The following is a 22,213-nucleotide window of genomic DNA, read 5'->3' on the forward strand; positions in this document are numbered from 1 at the left end:
TAGAAAATCATATTAATTCGGGTAACTATAAACCAAGAAAGGTAAGTGAGGAAGTGAAATGGATGTGAAGATTTGCTAATTTTTCTAACAATACATTCAAGACAACTTGTGTTTACAAATCCCAAGTTTTATCCCTTCTTTCAAATTCTAGCCTTACAAGTACTGATATCAGGGATGCAGCATCTGGACCCAGATGTTAATCTGCCATTTTGCTCTTATTTGCAGATAGTGAAACAATGATGCCTAGACCTTATTGCTATGAAAAACAGCTACACATGTATAGTGTTTGGGAGACATAAGGAGTAAAACATGTAAATGTATGTTTATGATCAGCTAAAGTACAGCAAGAAAATAGACATGTGAGGGCTTATCCTCACAAATTCCGAAGGTGGGCTTTTCTGAAACAACCCCATAGAAATACAAGCCTTTAAAATTTCATTTGACATCTTTCTAAAATCTAACTGAGCAAGTTAACAAGACTTGACTATTGTGCCTGTGATACTCACAGCTGAGATGCCTATGCCTGAGATGACCACAGCTGAGAGGCTTGGAATTGAGAAGACCTAGAGCTAAGATACCCAGTTGAGATGGAACCTGAAAGACTCTTGAATCTAAGATGCTGCTGTAGGCTCTAATTCAAAACGGAAGAGAGCTGAACATACACTATGAATTTTAAAGCAGATATTAGCTAGGCCAGTCGGCACACTACTCAGTGAAGGGACTCAAAAATTTTGTAGCATTTTTTTTTAAAAGCCAGGAAGCTGCTCCTACAATGATCAATAATAACAGATAAATACTTAAAATACTGAAAAAATGAAAAGAAAAACTTGAAGCCATTTTACTTTTAACAATAACAACAGTAACAACAACAAAAGAGCTGTCAAAGAATTTTTAAGAGCTGAGGCTGAATTTATTCTTTTCTGGCTCGGAGGCTGATACTGTTTTACGTGGAAAACTTTTTAAAAGTGATTTATTTATTTCTATTTTATGTGCATGGATGCTTTACCTGCATGTATATCTGTGTGAGGGTGTCAGATATCCTGGAACTGGAGTTACAGACAGTTGTGAGCTGTCATGTGGGTGCTGGGAATGAACCTGGGTCCTCTGGAAGATTACACAGTGCTCTTAAACATTGAGCCATCGCTCCAGCTCTTGGAAAACTTTTACAAAAAAAAAAAAAAAAAAACTAGACTGATACTCCAACCAAGGATCATTCATGGAGATAACCTAGAACCCCTGCACAGATGTAGCCATAGCAGCTCAGTCTCTAAGTGGGTGCCCTAGTAAGGGGAAAAGGAGTTGTCTCTGACATGAACTCAGCGACTGGCTCTTTGATAACCTACCCCTGATGGGGGAGCAGCCTTACCAGACAACAGAGGAAGACAATGCAGTTAGTTCTCATAAGACCGGATAGGCTAGAGTCGGATGGAAGGGGACTGGGGAGGGGCATGGGAGGAGAAGAGGGAGGGAGGGTAGGATTGGGATGAGATGAAGGAGGGGGCTACAGCTGGGATACAAAATAAATAGATTGTAATAAATAACAACGATGATTATGTCAAGATATTTATAAAGGGATAAATACCACTCATATGTCTATGGTAACAAACTGCTGTCTGATTAGACTCAATGTTCAATCAACAGGAGAGAAATCATGTCTGGTACGAGAAACCTGATCAGCTTCCTGGGGCTAAGGAGGTCAAGGATCTTAGAAAAGAATCTACTACTGCCACTTTGCAAGATCAGTGTATTTCCTTACTATATTCTAAAAGTTATCCTTAAAACCACAAACAAGTGTAGCTACCACACCTCTACAAAAAAGCTTTTCTTTGCAGCAAATGGCGACCATTACAGAAAACCACATTTAAACACAATGCAGATCAATGGACTGTGAGGATTCCAGATGAAATGGATACATCTACACCACAGCTCCTGATTATATGGCTTAGAGAACATCACGGAAGATGGGACAAAAAAATTTTAAGAGCCAGAATACCAGGAAGTAGGCTATAAATGGCTGTATTAACAGGACAGGAATAATACATGCTAATGGGGGTGAGGGAAAAACCTGAGTTCCTACAGAAAGGATTACAGGTAACTAATGACTGCTGACAGAGAATTAGCCTCTCCCAGATATGAGCTTTCTAACTGGCTATCCAATACAAACTGGTCATCCCTAAAACCCTATATACACTAACAGTAAAGGTGGACTCAGCAGGTTACATCTGTAAATTCATGCATATTTATGCAATAATAATAATCAAAGAATAAGAGGCCAACAATTTGAGAGTATGGGCATGGAGTAGCTAAAGGAAGGAGACTAGGGGAGTGGCTGTGAAGAAAGGAAAGGGAAGAAGTGCTATGATTCTATTTTGATTAAAATATGTAAATAAATACATGTAAAGAATATATATATATTGAACATCTGTTCTATGTAGATTACTATGCACTGGCTATAGAGATGAAAGTGAAAGTCCATATCTAGGTAAAAGAAACTGTATGCTGTAAGGGCCATGAAGATTAAAGGGGATAAATCCAGAGCATGATTAAAGACAAAGAGTGTGTTAATTTGATAAAGACAACCAGAGCAAAGGTGGCCTGAGGAGACACTTGAGTCTGAAGAGACTAGGAGAGGAGACAACATACAAAACAAGGTTAGCCTTATCACAATACAGGCAGTGTGGCAGCGGTGAGGTGAGGTCATGAGCTGAGAAGATACACATTGTGAAAGGAGGCCCAGTAGGCAGCATGGGAACCAAAGTAATGAGGGAAGCACAAAGCTTCATGACAGTCAAACATTTCTAAGCAGGACAAAAAAAAATGAGCTCTAATCAAATCATAGCCACTCTACTTAGAAACATGCTTTTCAGTGTCTCCAACGATGACATAAAAATTACAATGTGCAGTTAATTGCATTTCTTGCTGAATTAAAATGAGAAATGTGAAAACCGTGTTTTCTTGTATTTATAAAGTGATTCTACTTTACAATATGTATAATATTATTGCCAATGGACAATATGTAAAAGTCAAATCTTTGTAAAGAATTTATTTGTTGGTTTGTTTATTTATTTGTGTGTGTGCATGCGCGTGTGCGCATGTGGGTATGCTTGCATGTGCTGCGGCGGGTGTATGGAGGTCAGAGGACAACTTGTGTGAGTCATATTTTTCTTTGCACCACATTATAATCCAAGTGCTCAGAGTTGAAAGCTTTTCCTCACTGAGCCATCTCATGGATCCTGAAAGCTACAACAGTGACATCACAGGATAACATTTACAAGAGACCTATTACTTTATAATATTTTCCTGACATAATGAGGAATTCACGATTCCTATTGAAATATAAGTAAAGTGCCTCTGGGCTTGCACACAACTGTTCAAATATAAAAACTCAAAAGACCCAACAGTTCAATGGACAGTAACAGTTACTGGGAAGAGGAGGCCTCAGGTTTATGCTTTGTTTCAAGTTGTGCAGGGAGATGCAAGAACACATCTTTCATGAAACAGTGCCATTGCATGGACCTCACCTATGCTCTTGCAAACATCCCAATTAACTTACAGAGTCAGCCATTAAGCTAGATTTGGGTAGAACTATTTCTCCAGTCTGTTGTTGGTGTCCTATCTGGGGTGAAGAGGCAAGCTGTCTTTCCAGAAAAAGGCACACAATTGCCACCCGGATAGGGATGGACAGAACCAAAGATGAGTTTTAGGAGGAAATGACTGCTTGGCTCCAAGGATGGGCGATGAGGCACATAATTGAGGGTGGAACCCTGGGCAATCCTAATATGGCCACATTTCCCATGTGGCATGAGGTTGTGCACCTCCCTGACACAGTAGCAGTTGTATGTTCTCCTCTTGAAAGGTGATAAGATATGCAGCCAAGTCTGAGCCACCTGAGAGTGCAGCATCCTTCGGGGTAACACCTAGGTGGTAGAGCTCCTTGATTAATGGAGACTGCCTTGGAAATGCAGGGCACGAGGGGATAATACAGTCCCCAAAAGTAACATAATGGCTGCAATGAGGTTATTATAGATGTCAAGTACTTGGCGTTCATTTTCTAAGATGTTATGCTATAGCATTACCTTAAATACCGAAACACTACTGTTTTCTCATCTCATTCTTGTTCTTGTAAGCCCAGGACAGACTGTCAAGCATCTTCTAGCACAATCATTTCTCCCAGAATGCTTCACAGTAGCATCCTATCTACATACCATAAATCACCACATGCGATAGGCTCAATAAAAGAGAGATATGTTAAGATGACATCATCAGTTTAAACACAGTAACCTTTTTTAGTAGTTGTTTTGAGAACATTGTGTACAGACAAAACCAAACCACCTTATCTAGCTATAAGCTTCAGAAAGCAGAAAATTTATATTTATATCTCTATAGTAAGTGATTATATGTCATTACCATATGAAAGTAAAAATGACATAAATTTAATTTTAAGGAAGTCCTTTAAAAAGAGAGGCATATCTTAAGCACTCCTGCATAAGTAAATGTTATATCACCACATATTACTCTGAAGTAGAAATTATCAGCATTAGAGAAAAATTTAAAACATTAAGTTTCCATCAAAACTATCAAAATGAAGATTAGAACTAATAAATTAAAGCCCATCTTCATATTTTGAATTATGTTTAAATTATAAGTATGTGGTCAGTGTGAAAATGTGTTTTCTTTTCAGTTGTGGTGTGCCACTCTCTCCCTCCACACCCATCCTCACACACCTGTGTGACACGGCCCCCCAGGCACCATGCTTGTTCGTGAGGATGTTGAGAATCTTCTGCTTGAGCTGGTTGGCTGTTACGTGGTCACGGTGCTTGGCAGCACTGATGAGGTGGTCACACATCTTCTCCTCCTCCCTCCTGTCGGCAGCATATTGTGCGCACTGTGACTGTGAAGGATGCAAGCATTAAGAACACCCTTACTATGAAGAATAAAAATGTGATGCCTACCCTCAAGATAAAGGGTAAGCACAACTGAATTAAACACCTTCACTTGACATATCTAACACTCTGTTCTAGGAATCACCTTTCAAATTGGAAAAAAAATGTGATTTTTTTTAAGGTAAAAGAGTAAAAATAAAATATTTTGAAAAGTGTTAACGTCATGACTTTTTTACTTTGGTCCACTATCATGCATGGAAGATAACCTAGAACCTCTGCACAGATGTAGCTCATGGCAGTTCAGTGTCCAAGTGGGTTCCATAGTAATGGGGACAGGGACTCTTCTCTGACATGAACTGACTGGCCTGCTCTTTGATCACCTCCCCCTGAGGGGGGAGCAACCTTACCAGGCCACAGAAGAAGACAGTGCAGCCACTCCTGATGAGACCTGATAGACTAGGATCAGAAGGAAGGAGAGGAAGACCTCCCCTATCAGTGAACTTGGAGAGGAGCATGTGTGGAGAACAGGGAGAAAGGGAGGAATTGGGAGGGGAGGCGGGAGGGAGCTACAGGGGGGATACAAAGTGAATAAAGTGTAATTAATAAAAAAATTTAAAAAAGAAAAAATCTGATTTCAGTGTCAGATTTAATCATTATGCAGCAATAGCTCACTAAAAGTCTACTTTTAAAAAACAATTTAGCACAAATCAACTTAAAGATATATAATTTCAATAATTAATTTGAAAACAAAAATCTTGTCATTGCCACATAATGTTTTGTTTTCTGAAAGACAATGTAATATGAAAGAAAAAAATCACTTAAACATTTAGCAGACTGGGATTTTATTTCACATTTTAAGCAAACTCTGTTTTCCTTTTGCACTCAACTTCGTATCTGTAAAGTGAGAAGCTAAGACAAGGTTTCCCTACGTTCCTTTCTACCTCTAACACTTAATGCTTCAAAAGGTCTCACAAGAATCATCGCCTTATGCTTATCTTCCCAACTCCACAGCCATCAGTTGTCATGTCTGTATTTTATTTCTGTTTTCTGACATTAGCATCACAGATGATCAACAGACCCTGTTATGAAAATTTTTGATACAGAGCTGAAAACAGAACTTTAGACTGGCTACTATGCAGACCAGCTCAGGCTGTGATTTTAGTGTTACTTCTCAAACATCTAAGGAAATATATGTGACCAGCTCCAGTTGTCATCCCTGTGCAAAACCATGTTGCACAGGACAAATCAGGACACAGTCCTGTCTGCTGAAACACACTCTATGCAAGCCTTTTCTTCTGAAGAGAGAACCCATAATAATCTAAGACGGATTAATTCATTGTCCAATTTATCTTTTTGTACAGGCAATCACCAATTAGTACAAAGATCTGCTGCAATAATGAGGTTAATATTTCATTAGCTCATTGGAGGGTAAAATTAAATTTTCATTTTTCTTCCTTAACAATTACAGTATTAAGTAAGAAAAATAAAGCCTTAACTGTGGCAGTACCCACTCAAATACGTTTCTCCCTTAACTGCAGGTTTCTCTGAGGGTTACATAGAATTTTCAAGTCTAGTCAAATGCCATACCTTCTGCATTTTTTTTTTTTTTGCAGTTTAAAACTGATGTATCTGGTACATACACACACACACATACACACAAACACCTTCCACACAAATATGCATACACCCATAGAGACAGACACACAGAAACACATACACACATGTACATAAATACATAGATATACACATACCAATAAATTTATTAGCATCATTCTAACTTAAAATAAATATAAACATTAGAGTTGAAAAGCCAGTGGGTATCTATTAGCAACAGTGGTTATTATCTCAAAATTAGACTTATACTGGCAGTATACCTTGTGCATTGAGTCCTAAAAACATCCAGCCTTCATGTTCACTGTCTTTGGAAGCACCCAGTGCCACCTCTGCACACCCACAGGAGAACTAAACTCACTGCTGTCTCAGGAAATGCAAGACTTGGGGTGAGTCTGAGCAAATCTTACTTCTCTTCTAGGGAAGCCAGAGATGCACACAGGATACAAACAGAATGTTGGGAGTATTGGACATTCATTGTGGTCAGCAGAGCAATTACACAACAATGCCTAAAAATTCCTCATGTGAACAGTAACAGACAGATGAGAAAGGAACCCCGCCCGTGTCTTAATGCCCTTTGTTTAAATGCGTGCTAAAAGGTTAGAACTAATATCTGCATGTCAGAAAATATATTTGAAATGTTTCATAAGACAAATATTGGTCTGCTTATATCCTCACTAAACATCCTGATTTTTTTTAGTAGAAATATGATTGCCTCAAAATTGATTCTTCAGGGAATTCAGTTAAAATTATAAATCTTATTGATTACCACTGTTGACATGTGATTAATTTTTTGAGTTTTGATATCTTATATATAAACATATTCTTCAAAAAGGAGATAATTCAGTTTTTCTAGCCAACCAAAATACTGTAGAATACCCTGATAAACATACATTTTTATTGCTGAAGTGATATTAACTTAACTTTGTTAAACTACCTCTGTGTGTATGTGTGTTTGTACTTTTATTAGTGTTTTAAGAGGTTTTTAAAAAATTGAGTATCCACATGCCGTACATCAGTTACCTGCTGTCCACCTGACCAATCAAATGGTGGCTGTGTATATAAAAACAACTGCTATTTTTCTGTCCCATGCTTTTCAGATGTTGAGGTCAGAGATCACCAGACCTAGTCCACCAATGTGCATGATTTAGTGAGCTACTCTGTGGAGACAAATACTGCATTGAAGCTGTGGTGGCAGGATCGCTTCTCTAGATGCACTTATTGGCACGAGGCACCAGGAAACATGAAATGTTGCAGTTATCACCTCTAAGGCCACTAGAAGCTTATGTGAGTCAAATATTAGACCATGTATGGATTTCTGAAATACACTTACAAGTTGACTGAATTAAAAAATTAATTAAAATAGTGAAATTTCGAGAGCCACTGAACAATAAGTAAGAGCATCAAACCACACCAATCATCCACGTGCACCTGCTTTTAATGTAAAGCTCTAATAGCTTCAAAACAATAGCATCCCAAGGGTCTTACTGTCTTTACGGCAACTGAAAAAAAAACGTCACCCCCCTCCCCCACGTACCTACAATGGTGAGGAACATGACAGAGTGACGAGGTATAAATGAATCAGCATTTTGTCTAACACTGGGACGATCTTTGAAAGCAGGGCCTAAAATGCCTTCAGTGGTATTTTCTTCTTAAGTACGTCTTACATCAGGTAGCAAATGGGTGATGTTTGACCTTACCACCTTACCTCAAACTCTGCATGCTTATGTACATCCTCTGCTCTCTGTCTGTTCAAGATGAACTCAGCTTCATTTGCAACACGGACTATGTGGTCCTTCATAGCATGGCACAACAATCTGAAAAGACAGATACCTCTGGAATTACTGTTCCTGATGGTTTTTCTTAGGGGTGTCTAATTATTTTAAAATAATGCAACTCTATTTAAAAATTATGCATATGACTTATATAAAGCTAGACCATAAAGTAGAGGATAAAGTAGCTTAAGTATAATTGCAGCACACTTAGCAAGACAGATGATAGGCCTAAAGGACTTTGAAAGCTCCTGAGTGATGAGATTTGAAATTCTTAGAACTGTAACGAAACAAAATTTGAAACAAATGTAACGGTATTATTAATTAATTAATCCAACATTTCAAATTATTTATTAAAAACTCAAGCCTTTCAAGTGAAGTGCACAGCCAGATGCGACTTCTGACATCCCTGCTCCCCGATTCAGCTCTAAACAGTCACTTAACTGCTGTTCCTTTCCAGGATGTGGCACGGACCGTAGAACACCCACAGCAGTAGCAGCCTTGCAAACGTGTTTTCATGTGGATCTAGTGAGCTCAGCAGTCTGCCTTCTACCTTCTTTCCTCATAGTGACCTGTTTCAGAGACCTCTGTTTGTGACACAGGGGCCCTCCCTCAGTCTTGCTAACTTGTTCTTTCTTTAAGGCAGTTCTTTCCGGAAATGGAAATGGCAGAGCTCTTTTGCAGCCTTGCTTTGACACTTCCACTTTTCCTTTCTTAGTGGCCTGTTCTATGGCTTCCTGTGCTCAGTAGAATAAAGTGATGCCATGTGACTCTTGGGCTAATGGCATAGGCTGGCTGGCTGCTTTTAACTTTCTTGGGACTCTCTCTGTGGGTCAGCTGTCACAAAAAAGCCTTGAAAACCAGGCCTGCCTGTGTGGACCTGTAAAGCAGTGCAAGGCGCCAAGACAAGTGGATCTCACGTGCTCACTGGCCAGTGAGCCTAGTTGAAAAGGTGACTTAAGGTCACTGAGAGACCCTGTTCTCACAGCCATAAGATAAAGAGCAGTAGCGAAAATATGCCACTTCTCCTTCTTCAACTACATGTGCACGCATCATACCACACATCACAAACTTCCCACCACATAAGACAAAACTAGAATTAGCATATGTATTTATAAAATACCAACTCATAGAAATTCCTCCTCTGGTAACCACTACATCTAGTCTACTTTTGGCAGACATGCCCTCTTCATTGATGACCACAGAAAAGCCAGAGAAAAACTATTACATATTCTAACATTTTAAAAATGTTGATGAATGTTATTTTTAAACCCATATATTTAAGAAGACAATATTTTTCTATTCTATCAAGGCTGAACTATATTGGCCTGTTTCAATATTTTCCCAACAAAGTATTTGTAGTATCTGCATTGCATCTTCCACAAAGAATGATGAGTGAATGAATCCTTTATTTCAGAGTTTTGGAATATGAATTCTCCGTTGCTCTGAATTCAAGTTCAACCATGCTAGAACAATTTTGCTACAGCTGTGCTTGTCTCTGTTTTGAAACAAACAAAATTTCTCTGTGATTCGATCTGGCCTGAACGACTAGGTATCGATCACTGAGGACTCAGGAAATGTAAGGGTAGCATGAGTTCACAGGGAGATCCTGCAACATGCAGCAGTAACCTTCCAGTCACTGAAGATGGACAGATACCCCACTGCGATGCTGTCCTGGCACAGCACAAACCATCAAACAAGGAGCCAATGAAATGATTTTGGGTAAAGTGCCTGCTGCGTAATCAGCAGGACCCGAGTTTGGATTTACAGTACTCACATAAAAGCTGGGTGAGGTGGCAAACAGTTACAATCTCAATAAGGGGGAGGAAGAGAAGGGAAACCCGCTGGGTTTACTGGTAACACAGTCTAGCCAATAGATGAGTTCCAAGAGCAGTGATGGACTCTATCTCAAAAAATAAGATGAAACATAATAGAGAATTAGTTCTATCCTTTGAGCACACATAGACCACATATATGCACGCGCGCGCACACACACACACACACACACACACACACACACACGGGACTGGGAAGAACTATAAACTTCAAACAGTAACTTGATGAAATTACTGGCTTATAGTTTGTAGATGGACAGGCTTCAAGTGAGAGAGAGAGAGAAGAGAGAGAAAGGTGAAGCATGTTAGCATTTAACTCAGCATCTTTTCTGGGCACATGTTGAAGCGTGAATCACAGAAAAGAAGTCTATTATGTGGAAATTACTGTAGATTACAAAACTTAATAGGTTAAGAAGAGACAGCAGGAAGGAAGGGCTCCTGGTACAGCTGACTAATAGGTCTCATTCCTAGGAAGAGAGCAGTGGATTGGCAAAATGCAGAGATGTGGTGGGTGCTGTACTGTAACGAAAGACTGGCTCCAGACACAACAGAGAAAATTGCCAATTACCTGGTAGTCTGTCCAATGCCCCCAACCTGCTGCTTACTCATGTTAAAGAGAAGAAAAAAAAAACATTCACCACAGTAGCTCACAATTTTCTATCCTACTTCATAAAGGAAGCAGATCTAAGAGGCTTCACTTCATAAAGAAATTCAAAGAATCAAGTTTCCTTGATGATTAAGTCGGTCTGTTTTATTTAATAGTCAGTTTGTTTTGACCAAGGTTTTCAATAGACACAGTTACCATTCCAACCCCATTAACCTTAAATACCATATAAAATACTGAGTGCAAACATCCTTATGTCCATTAGCAGTTAGTGTTGGTTCTGTTTCTCATGCCTCATACCCATACTTTTCTCTTTGAAGTTTCCTGACATTTTATTTTAATGGAACCATATAAAATACCCCCTTCTTTCTGGCTCCTTTCAGATGGTTATTTCTAGGTTGATCCACAGATAGCACGTGTCAGCACTTTACTCCTCTTTAAGAACCCGATGATATTCCATTGTCTGCATAGGGCACATCGTATGTATTCATCGGGACATAGACATTTGGGTTCTTCCACTTTGAGCCGTTGTGAACATTTGCCTTACATTCTCTTAAGGATGTACATAAAGGTGAAAATTCTGGTCTTACAGTTAGTCTATGTTTAAATTCTGAGGAGTTGCTCAACGCCTCTCCACAGTGAGAGATCCTTTTAGGTTCCTGAGTCCCTACTGGTATGTGTGGGAGCATTCACACAACTGCAGTCGATATGTAGCTGTACCTCAGCACACCCTGACCTATGCTTCCACAAGGATTAATGATGCTGACCACATTTTTTTATTTCCTCGCCAATAATTTCCATGTCTTCTCTGGGGGGAAAAATAACTCTATCAAAGCCTTTGCCTTGTTAAATTGTAACCATTCAACTTTTCACCTTTGAGTTACAGATGCTTCAGATCTGGTATTATTAAGTCACCATCGCACATTAGTTAAAAGTGTTTGTTCTAACTCCATTGTCTTCTTACATTTTGGTAATGGATGACCTCCAGCAAACACAAGTCCGATTTCTGGTAACTATCACTCAATGTATCTTTATTTATTTGTGCTTTTAGTGTAAAATCTAAGTAAGCTATTGCTGAGTTTACACTTATACAGATCACTGACAGTTTCCTTATTTATTACATTCTTTTTCTGCATTTTAAGTATGTGTCTGATTGTTCCGTCTGATTACGTTTGTGTACCACATGCATGCAGTGTCCTTAGAGACCAAAAGAGGGCATCAGATCCCCTGGAACTGAAGTTACAGATGTTGTGAACTGCTATGTGGGTTCTGGGAATCAAACCTGGATCCTCTGCAAGAGCAGCCAATACTATTTACCACTGAGCCATCTCTCTAGTTCCATTTCTTTAATTGTTAAAAAAAAAATGTGTGTATTAGTGTGTTTTGAAGGACTTAAGATAATTATTCTTAATACTGATTTAGAAAATTGTTCAAAAAACAGCAGGATAATTTAGTGCTCTTTTAGACTATGTTTGCTATAACCTTGAGATATTGCTTTAGAACAGTTGTTTTCAAGGTACACTCACTAAAAGTAAAACGTTAAAAAGCATACCACCTATCAAAATAATTTTTACAAGACAGATGTTTTTAGCAAACAAAATTTTGCTAAAAAGTAGGCCATGTAACCTTTTCCATACTCTAAACCTTATCTTTTTGAAAAAGTTTTTAGCTATTAAGATTCTATGTCCAATAGAATAAAATAGTAAACAAACAAACAAAACAAAAACATTATAACTGTTCCCATTCTGCTTTAATTATCAGCCAAATAATGAAGATGTTGACTTAATTTCTGTGATTCTAAGTCGAATGGATCAGCGTGCTACTATCTTGAAGAAGAAGCCAATGTTAGGTATAAGAATGCCTGAGAAGAAATGGCAGAGTGGTTGTGGACTGTAACAAGAAGCTCAAGGTCAGAGACATGGCATGCTAAAGAGGAAGCTTGGTGTGTGTCATTCTTTCTCATTTAACTCATAATATTCGTAAGAGTGGAGAAACATGGATCAATGTCATAAAAAGGCAAAATCAAAAGAAAATATAAAAGCCAGTAGGCATACTAGCCACAGTATAATACAAGCATTCCAGAAACACATGCATGTTGCTCTGTGGTGAAGTTTCTAGGCCATTCTGTGTTCCTGTGATCATCTGGCTTCTTTCTGAAGGGAAGATGGTTGCCATTCTGTGTTGTAAATATTATGAACGGCTCTCAATAAATCTAATTTCTTACTGCTCAATCTACCAGTACAAGTTCTAAGAACTAAAGAAATGCTATTTACATGATGATTTAGCCCTACTTATAAAATACTTTTTTTTTGCAAAGATGAGAGGCAGTGCCATAGCTATTGCCTTGTGACTGATGACTGAGTAGCACAACAGCTTACAAAGCACATGTGTGCATGTGTGTAGGCATAAAATATGCCATAAGACAGTGTGACAATACTGCCCCAATCATACTGATAACACAGAAGATATGTGCTACTGGGTGAGTTGTAATGAGGCACTCAAATTTTCTCCAGTTCCTCCAGAGTCTTTCAAATGTCATCTGAATATTGCTTCTATAAATACTATCAATAAAACCACGTGGTATTTTCTGAGTTCTTTCTATTTGCCAGGAACATGGAGAACAGACTACATACCAGAAAGCATGGCTTCTATAAATACTTAGTTGGTTCGTACCTTATTTGTTATCTTTTTTTTTTTACTCTTTTTGTTATTACTAGATTGAAACTGTTTTCTTTTTTTTTTTAAGTTTTAGTTTTCTCATTAGTTACATTTTGTTAATTCTGTATCCCAGTTGTATCCCTCCTTCCCTCCCCAGTCCCACCTTCCCTCCCTCATCTCCTCCCTGCCCCTTTCCAAGTCCACTGATAGGGGAGGACCTCCTCCCCTTTCATATGACTACGTTTTGTCAGGTATTTTCAGGACTGGCTGCAAAGTCCTCCTCTGTGGTCTAACAGTACTGCTCCTCCCTTGGGAGGTGGGGAGGTCAAAAAGCCAGTTGTTATCTTATTAGAGGAGCACAAATAGCGCCATTCACTAAGAAGCAAGTGTTGTTAAAAAAAAAAAAAAAGAAAAAAGAAAGAAAGAAACAAGCGTTGTGTCTGACTTTTTAAGCTATCACTCTAGGTTAGCTTTTTAATGGCTTTCAGAATGAAGAAAGGTAAGAGAAAAAGAGAGAGGTCTTAATGCTAACTGACTAAGAGTTTGTTTTGTGGTGGTAAATACAATATAAGCATGACACTGGGGTATGGTATGTTTCTGGTTCAGTGTCAAGTTGGAAGGAAGACCAGATAAGAACAGGATTTGGCTACACAGTTTGCACATTATAAGTAATGAAGTATAGGTTAATTTGTCTATTACTTGCGCATGTACACACACACACACACACATGCTGGAGCTCGGATTCCTGCATTTGGATGTCAGAGGTAACTCTGGGGAGCTGCTTTTCTTCCTACCGAACATTCTGGGGGACGAACTTGTCACCGGGCTTGCACAGCCAGTGCTTTCATCTGCTAAGCCATCTCCTCTAACCACTTTCATTCAGCTATAACTTGGATATAGTGAAAATAATTTATTTTAAAGGCACTGTTTGATGATAAACATTTTCATATAAACTGCCCTATGTAACCCAGTGACCCATTCTCTATTTCTATAATTTTGTCTTTTGCTGATACCTACATAAGTGGGAGATATTTTCACTTGCTGACTGTGTACTCCACTATGATGCCACATTATTATTTGGTTTGGTTGGCTTCTCACCTTTTCACTAATATCTGATCATTTCTAATGTTTACTAAAATGAGAACAGGAGCTGTAAGTATTCACCCACACATTTTAACATGAATTTTTTTTTCCTTTTGCAGGCCCTATACCAAGGCCGAGAAGAACTGGGTCATAAAGTATATGTTTATTCTGCACACCTACGATACTCTACCACACTGGCAGATATACAGTACTGTCATTCTAGTTCAAAGCTACATTTCTCAAATAAAAAGGTTTTGTACATCTTTTCACATGGCAGTTGACCAGTTATTCACTGATTTCAGTAGTACCTGAATTTTCTGTCCAATCCAAATACCATTTTATTATCTTTTTAAAAATTTATAATTTATTCACTTTGTATCCCAGCTGTTGCCCCCTGTCTTGTGCCCTCCCAGTCCTGCCCTCCCACCCTCTTCTCCTCCCATCCCTTTCCTTCTGACCCTAGCCTATCAGGTCTCATCAGGACTGACTGCATTGTCTTCCTCTGTGGCCTGGTATGGCTGGCTGCCCACCCTCAGGGGGAGGTGATCAAAGAGCTAGCCACTGAGTTCATGTCAGACAGCCCTTGTTCCCCTTACTAGGGAACCCACTTGGAGACTGAGCTGCCATGGGCTACATCTGTGCAGGGGTTCCAGGTTATTTCCATGAATGGTTGGAGTATCAGCCTCAGAAAGACCTCATTTTTTGGTTTTGTTGCTCTCCTTGTAGAGTTCCTATCCCTTCCAGGTTTTATTATCTTTTAATGACTGCTCTAGTTTAACACAAGTGTCTGACTGCATATTTTATAATACACAAACAAAGTCCCAATATCCTGCAGCTCAAAAAGTTGTACTATTTTTATCCCTACATCTGAAATATTTGTTTCTTTTTTTTCTTTTGACATCATTATGATGCTAATATGAACAGGAAACTCAACTAAAGGGTGTGTACATAGCATTGTTTTATATAAACTTAAAATCATCTTTGAGTTAAGGAACTATCATCTACCAAATGCTTATTCATTTTTATACATCAACATTTCATAAAATATGTATCATCTTATGGCCAGGTCCTTTTTGTTCAGTTGCTATTTATTTGTATACATATATACTTATGTATGCACAAACATATTCAAAAACATATACATGCACACACATCACCTTTCTCATCTCCCCTTTTCATGAAGGACGGTGCACCCTGACCCCTTTTTATGCAAGGCATTCTTCACCAAATGACTTGCCCTTTTACTTTATGTAGTCATGTGGGAAATTTCATGTGTGAGATTTAACTAGAAAAATGAATCAGCTCACTGAAGGTCTAGGCAGAATGAAGTGTTGCTATGATACATGCTATCTCTTCATTGTCCCTACAAGCCTTATTCCCACCTGCCACCTCTGCTGGTAAGATGCTGTAATCCACATCAAACATATGCCTCAGCAGAATGATGGTTAGCATATCCATCAGTTAGGGCAGCACAAACCATGCAGGTTTGATGGTTAGAAACTTTCCATCTGACTTGGCCAGTCTGGAATTTTGTTACCAAGAAGACCAACTGGGAAAACAATGCAGTTCTTATAGGCACAGAGACCTGAAGCCATGGGCTTCAAAAGGCACTGAAGTAAAATTTTACAAGTCCTAGGAATTCTTAGGCTGGGCTTTTCATGCTTCCAGCATGCAGCACAGAACAATCTCCGATCAGCTTGACAAAGATGAAAGGACAAAGTGTATTTGAATACTAATCTTGGATCCTATTTGATTCATTTAGTAGTTCTAGTACCTTTTTTAGGCATCTTGGGACTGCCTCTATAAACGGACTAGATGAGACCTCTGGTCAAATGCCCAAGATATGTACATATGTGATACAAAAAAACCTTGCCTTGCTGTGGCACTGCAGGAGAATTATCTAGTCTGTTTCCACTAAGCAAGGAGTTGGCTGTGCTTCTGTAGCCATCACTTTCAGTCTACTGCAAGAAGTGAGCATCATGACTTCACACTTTCTACATCTCTGAGAATGCCAAAACACAGGTATTGTCTTTCAGTCTGTGAAGGTGGAGCATCACATAAGTAAAAGTTTTGAATGTCACACTAACTGTCCACTTTTTGACTAAAAGCTTTCTTTTAGAATTATTTTCATAGGTTGCTGGATATGACACGAGTTTGTTTTTAGATGATGCACAGGTTTATGTTCGGAACTGAGAGTAGCCTTTGCTGCTACTGCAAAAGGTAGGAGTCTCATAAAATGAGCTGGTAGAACATGGCCAAAGGCTCTTGCCAGTGCTGCCTCCCCAGTCCTACATTAAGAACCATGAAACAGTAAATGTTTGCTTATAAACTAGCCAGCTTTCAGTGTTCTGTCATAACAACAAAAAGCACATTAACACACATAAATGTGAAATTCATTTCCCTAGAAAGTGAAATTTAACCTTTATTAAATAGGACTTACTTCAGCTTTGAATAAACACACTGTCATCATTGTCTAATAGGTACAAGTAAAAAAAAAAAAGGATAAGTACACAGTAATTGTATAAAGCACTGACAATTTTATTCTATTATTTACAAAGCTCAAAACTTAATAATTTATTACATAAAATAAACAAAAGTATAAAAAAAGTTTTTATTGGGGCTTCAGATGAAACAATACTGGGAAAGAACTTCTGTTTTCAAGTTTCCAGAGATTTATGGTTAAAAACTAAACCAAAACATCAGCTCCAAAAAAAAAAAAAAAAAAAAAAAAATGGTTTCAGGGCTCCCAGCTTTGCAAATTGTGTGTGTGTGTGTGTGTGTGTGTGTGTGTGTGTGTGTGTAATTGCATGTGTCTGTTGGAAAAACAAACCTTTAAAGTTTAAATGGTAACCGCCATTCACAGTGGCCACATAATTATTAATGAATTACACTTGGATCAAGTTCCTCTTTTTTAAGATCCTAAAGAATTAAAAGTTTATCTTTATCCTTTATAAAATTAAAACTGGATCCTTGTGATCCCAGGTTATATCAGCACTGAACATAAACATCTTGCATTTTTACAGTGAATTCGTTAATTATATCTGATATTCATTAATTATACCTGATATTCCTTTCAAAAGAGTGACAGAACTTAATTTAGGAAAAGGCTTAATTCATTTCAAGACTACACACATCCCATGTTTAAAATGTCTTATATGCCTCGTATTTTAATAATTTAAATTCCAATTATTATTGCCAAGATATTATAGGCAATTTTATACCCCATTAACCCAGCTTTGTTTTAATAATAAAGACTCTTTGTTAGAGTCCTTTAAATGATCCAGTGTATAATTGCAGGCTGTTTTGGGTGTGCTTTAGTTCAGTTACACATTCATCAGCTGATTTTCCCTGTTAATGTAGACGCCTCACACATGCTTTCTCTGGCTCTGATTGACGGACTGAATTCATAGGTGTAGATGTGAAGGAGGATAAACATTTGTAACAATTTTCATTTGGAGGTTTTCATTTCCCTCCTTACAAGGAAAAATAAAATGGGCTGCCCAACAGGCAAGCTAAGTGAGAGGATCAATGTTCTGTGCCTGGACAAATGAGGTAACACACATGTAAAGTACTGAGTTTGTATGTAGCACACAGTGAATACTCACAGTAGCAGATAAGCAGAGGGGTGTGCTTTTACTCACAGAAATAATGGCCACCTACATACTGGTCTTTGGAAACCAGTATTAACATTTTAAATTTACAGAAGAAATATTTAAATTGAAAAATGACCCCAAATACAGATGGGAACCATGATGAATACAGCCCATGGAGAAGGGGCACGGGAGTGGGTTGGGAAGCAAGAGAGAGTCTACTTTAAAGGCTCAGTTAAGAGATAAGAGAGTATGCTCAAGCCTTCTTCCCACCTACTTTGAACTGAAGGGGAAAACGCTGGAGTATAAATACAGCCCCTACTACAGGCTCACCCAAACAATTCCACAAGCTCTGTGGTTTTCTTAGTCATTTTTCTCCTGTCTATTCAGCACTGGCCATTCTAAGTCTACTCACTGCTTTCATTACTTCTAAATTTTCAAACATACTAGGTGCTACTTCAGGTTCCAGAGATGTGATGGTCTACAAGGCAGCAAGTAAAATCTAAGTTTTAAGGAAAGAATTCTACAGTGGAGAGCTGAAAACTGCCAAAATTGAAAGTAAAGAAATTACTGATTATTTTTAAAAACAATTAAATCATAAATTCTTATCAAGAACTTACTGCTCTATACAAGCTTTGCTGCATAGAGGAAGGAATATTATGATCTTAGGTGAAGGTTATCTTAATAGTGGCAGCAATAAAGATAGTTTTCAGGATGAAAATAATGATCATTTAAAGCACAGAACATGAAGGAGAAGAAAATCTGCTATGGAAGTTAAGCTACAGCGCTTCAAAATGGCTTTATTCTAAAATGTGTTTAAGATTGAAAGAACCATGCCAGTGGGAAGGGAATGCCATCTTAAATATGTTTGACCTGGGTCACAGTTAAAAGACATCTAGACTGGAGGAGAATAAAACTCTAGGGATCAGGACTGGAAATGGAGCTCAGTGTATACTTCTTGCCTAGCATTCAATAAATCTGGTTTTTGAACCCTAGCAGCACACAAACTGGATGTGCTGGAACATGTTTATAATACCACATCTTGAGAGGTGGATACAGGAGGATTAGAAGTTTAGGATGATGCTTAGCTATACGGTGAGGCTAGTCTAGAATAAACAAGACTTTGCCTTAGAAAGCAAACAACAACTTGTAGACAATGGGTATGATACAGGGCAAAAACCCAGAAGCAAGAGGTAACAAGGTATTATGCTGAGGAGGTTTTTCCAGTCATCCCCACAGCTACTGATGTAGTGCAACAGACTCCAGTATAAAGCAAACCTTAAACTACTACTAGAAAATGAAACTTCCAGAAGCTTTACATGTGTGATATTAGCACATTTTCTAGCATCATTCTCTTCTGTCAATAATTACAATTTAACTAAAGCACCAGAATTTCAGCTTCCTTAGCTCTTACAAATGTTTCTGATAAATAATCACTTTTTTTTTCATTTCTGATGCCTGCATAGTCCAGAAGATGGAATCATTCCCTGTAACTGGAGTTACATATGACTGTGAGCCATCACATGTATGCTGAGACTTTGTGTGTGTTCTTTTTTTAATTTATATTAATCACATTTTATTCACTTTGCATCCCAGCTGTATCCTCCTCCCTCATTCCCTCCCAACTCCACCCTCCATTCTTCTTCTCCTCCCATGTCCCTCTCCAAGTCCACTAATAAGGGAGGTCCTCCTCCCTTTCCATCTGACCCTTGCCTATCAGGTCTCATCAGGAGTGGCTGCACTGTCTTCCTCTGTGACCTGGCAAGGCTGCTCTCCACTCAGGGGGAAGTGTGCTGAGACTAATCTGTGTCGTCTGGAAGTTCAGCCAGTGTTCTTAAACCTTGAGCCATCTCTCTTTCCCTATTACCATATTTTATAATTTCCTTCACTTTTTTACACTACAGTAAGCAAAAAACTTATTTTAAATTTCAGACCTGTATTATGATTAAAACACTGACCACTGATGCCAAAAGGAGTGTGCAATGAGATATTATATAGACAGAGGTAGTTTCTCAGGATACAGTGCAGTGATGGAAGAAAGCAGAGCAATACTAAACACTGAATTTTAATGCCACATATAAATCACTTTTGAAGAATATTATTTCTTGATTAAAAAGGCACATTCTAATACTATAACCATTACTGCCCTATTAATTTATGTAAAGCTTATTCAATAAAGCAAACATCGTAACAAATATTTAATAATTATTTTCTATAGAATGCACTATATCACACAGGAAATTCAGCTTGTCATGGCTGCATGTCCCAGGTTGATAGAAATTACACAGATCAAAGGGTGACAGCCCTACCAACCTCAATGTGTATACCACCCATAGAGCACTGCAAAATCACAGTAAACAACTACTCAAGACAGTGATAAATACAACAATGGTTTCAAACAAAATCTCACCTATAGCATCATTAACAATGATAACACACACTCCTAACTAAGGCTGTTACTCCTTCTGCACTGAACATCACTAATACTTCCAGCCAGGTACCAACTGCTTGGTAGAATCAGTTGAAGCCACTTCACGTGAACTGATGAAGGGCTCAAGCGTAAACACTGAGCGTGGCCTGAAAACAGATGGGGTGACAGATGGCACTGCAGCCTGGGTTCACTTGATCTGTCTAACACAATCTCACCACTCAGTAAGATGTGGCTCAAATCTCACAAAACATCAGAAATATAATATCATTATTTCATATATGCTTTTGTCTCTAAAACTAAATGCTTAACACCTAAATTTTGTTAATTTGAAATGTAAGTGCCTACATGTTAAATTATTTACTTCAAAGCTTTTTTCTTACAGTTTTTAGAACAGATGGTATGAAAGAGCAGTTGCCCAGTGGAATTAAATGCACACTGTCTAGTTGCCCAAAAAGTGTAAAATTAATTACCTTCCTTCATTGATGAGTTCAATAAATGCAAGGCCTGCATTCTTCTGGATAGAATTCTGCCACTCCTAAAGGAATAAACCAAAGCAAATGTAAAAAAAAATGAACACGCAAATGAACTAGTAGCTAGCTTAGAACCATGTTGACACTGTTACTAACCTCCTGAACACCTTGTTTTCAAATGTCTTTACAAGCTTTATAAGAAGTGTCAATTCAGAAGAAAGAAAAAAAAAATAAATGACCCTGATTCACAGTTTAGAAGGTGGGTTTTGGTTCCCAGAAAAATGAAGTTTGCTGGAAAGTAAAAGAATAAGTAAATAAGTAAGCACTAAGCTTACTTCTAGGAAAGAACAAAATACCAACAGAGGCATGAAGCTATGTACAAGGAAGAGATATTTTATACAACTGAAATCTTTAATCAATGATATCAGAGTTTTCATTATTATTGAAATCAAAATGAGAAATGCCTTTATGCACCTGTGCCTTTTTTATTCCAATTTATTCACTCTGTATCCCTGCTGCAGCCCCCTCCCTCATCTCCTCCTAGCATCTGCCTTTATGCATCTACATGTTACACACATACACCTTTATGCACTAAAACTTTACGTATCTGCACCTTCATGCACCTATACATTCAAATATATTTATTTATTTATTTATTTATTTATTTATTTATTTATTTAACATACCTTCAAGCATCTGTGCCTTTATGCATCTATGTATTTTATATTGATATCTTTATGTATCTATACCCTATATACACATACACTTTATGCAACTGTGCCTTCATGCATCTATACATTTATGTTGTTAGATATTTAGGCAATCTATACATTTATGGCTATGTGCCTTTAAACAATTCATATCTTTAGATTGCCTTGGGAATAAATTGCTCTAGTTAGATTTACATTCAAAAAGCCACAAACAGCACAAAGCTACAAACATCTTCTTTTCAAATGTGTCATACAATACTTAAAATGGTAAAAAATATTACTTTAATGTATTCTCTCTTTGCTAACTGGAGATTAGCTAAATTTGTTAAATGCCTAAATCTGGCAGCTTCACAGAGAAAAGGCCACAACTATGAACATCAACAACTCCCACACAGTGTTTTGGATTAGGAAAGAATGCTGCTTGTTTTGTATTCTTTCCATGGCATATTTGGAATATAATTTAAACATCCATTTCTGGCTTTGAGTTTATTATTCAAGTAACTTCAGTTTTCTTAAAAATATATAGTTGGCCAGTAAGTTGTACTTTTTTTTTTTTTTACTGAAAA

At 37.9% G+C, this 22,213-nt stretch overlaps 1 protein-coding gene across 1 annotated transcript in view; it reads right to left on the reverse strand.

Annotated features, from left to right (window-relative positions):
- Window positions 1-22,213, reverse strand: part of Nbea (neurobeachin) — a 509,877-nt gene that overhangs the window by 215,325 nt on the left and 272,339 nt on the right. The window contains exons 35-37 of the mRNA XM_055596761.1: window positions 20,938-21,002; window positions 8,203-8,311; window positions 4,725-4,891 (exon numbers count right to left, since the gene is read on the reverse strand). Coding sequence (XP_055452736.1) covers window positions 4,725-4,891; window positions 8,203-8,311; window positions 20,938-21,002 — 341 coding nt within the window. The remainder of the gene's footprint in view (window positions 1-4,724; window positions 4,892-8,202; window positions 8,312-20,937; window positions 21,003-22,213) is intronic.

The sequence above is a fragment of the Psammomys obesus genome, unplaced genomic scaffold (genome assembly GCF_907164565.1).
Source record: "Psammomys obesus unplaced genomic scaffold, mPsaObe1.curated_primary_1811, whole genome shotgun sequence".
Lineage (NCBI taxonomy): Eukaryota > Metazoa > Chordata > Mammalia > Rodentia > Muridae > Psammomys > Psammomys obesus.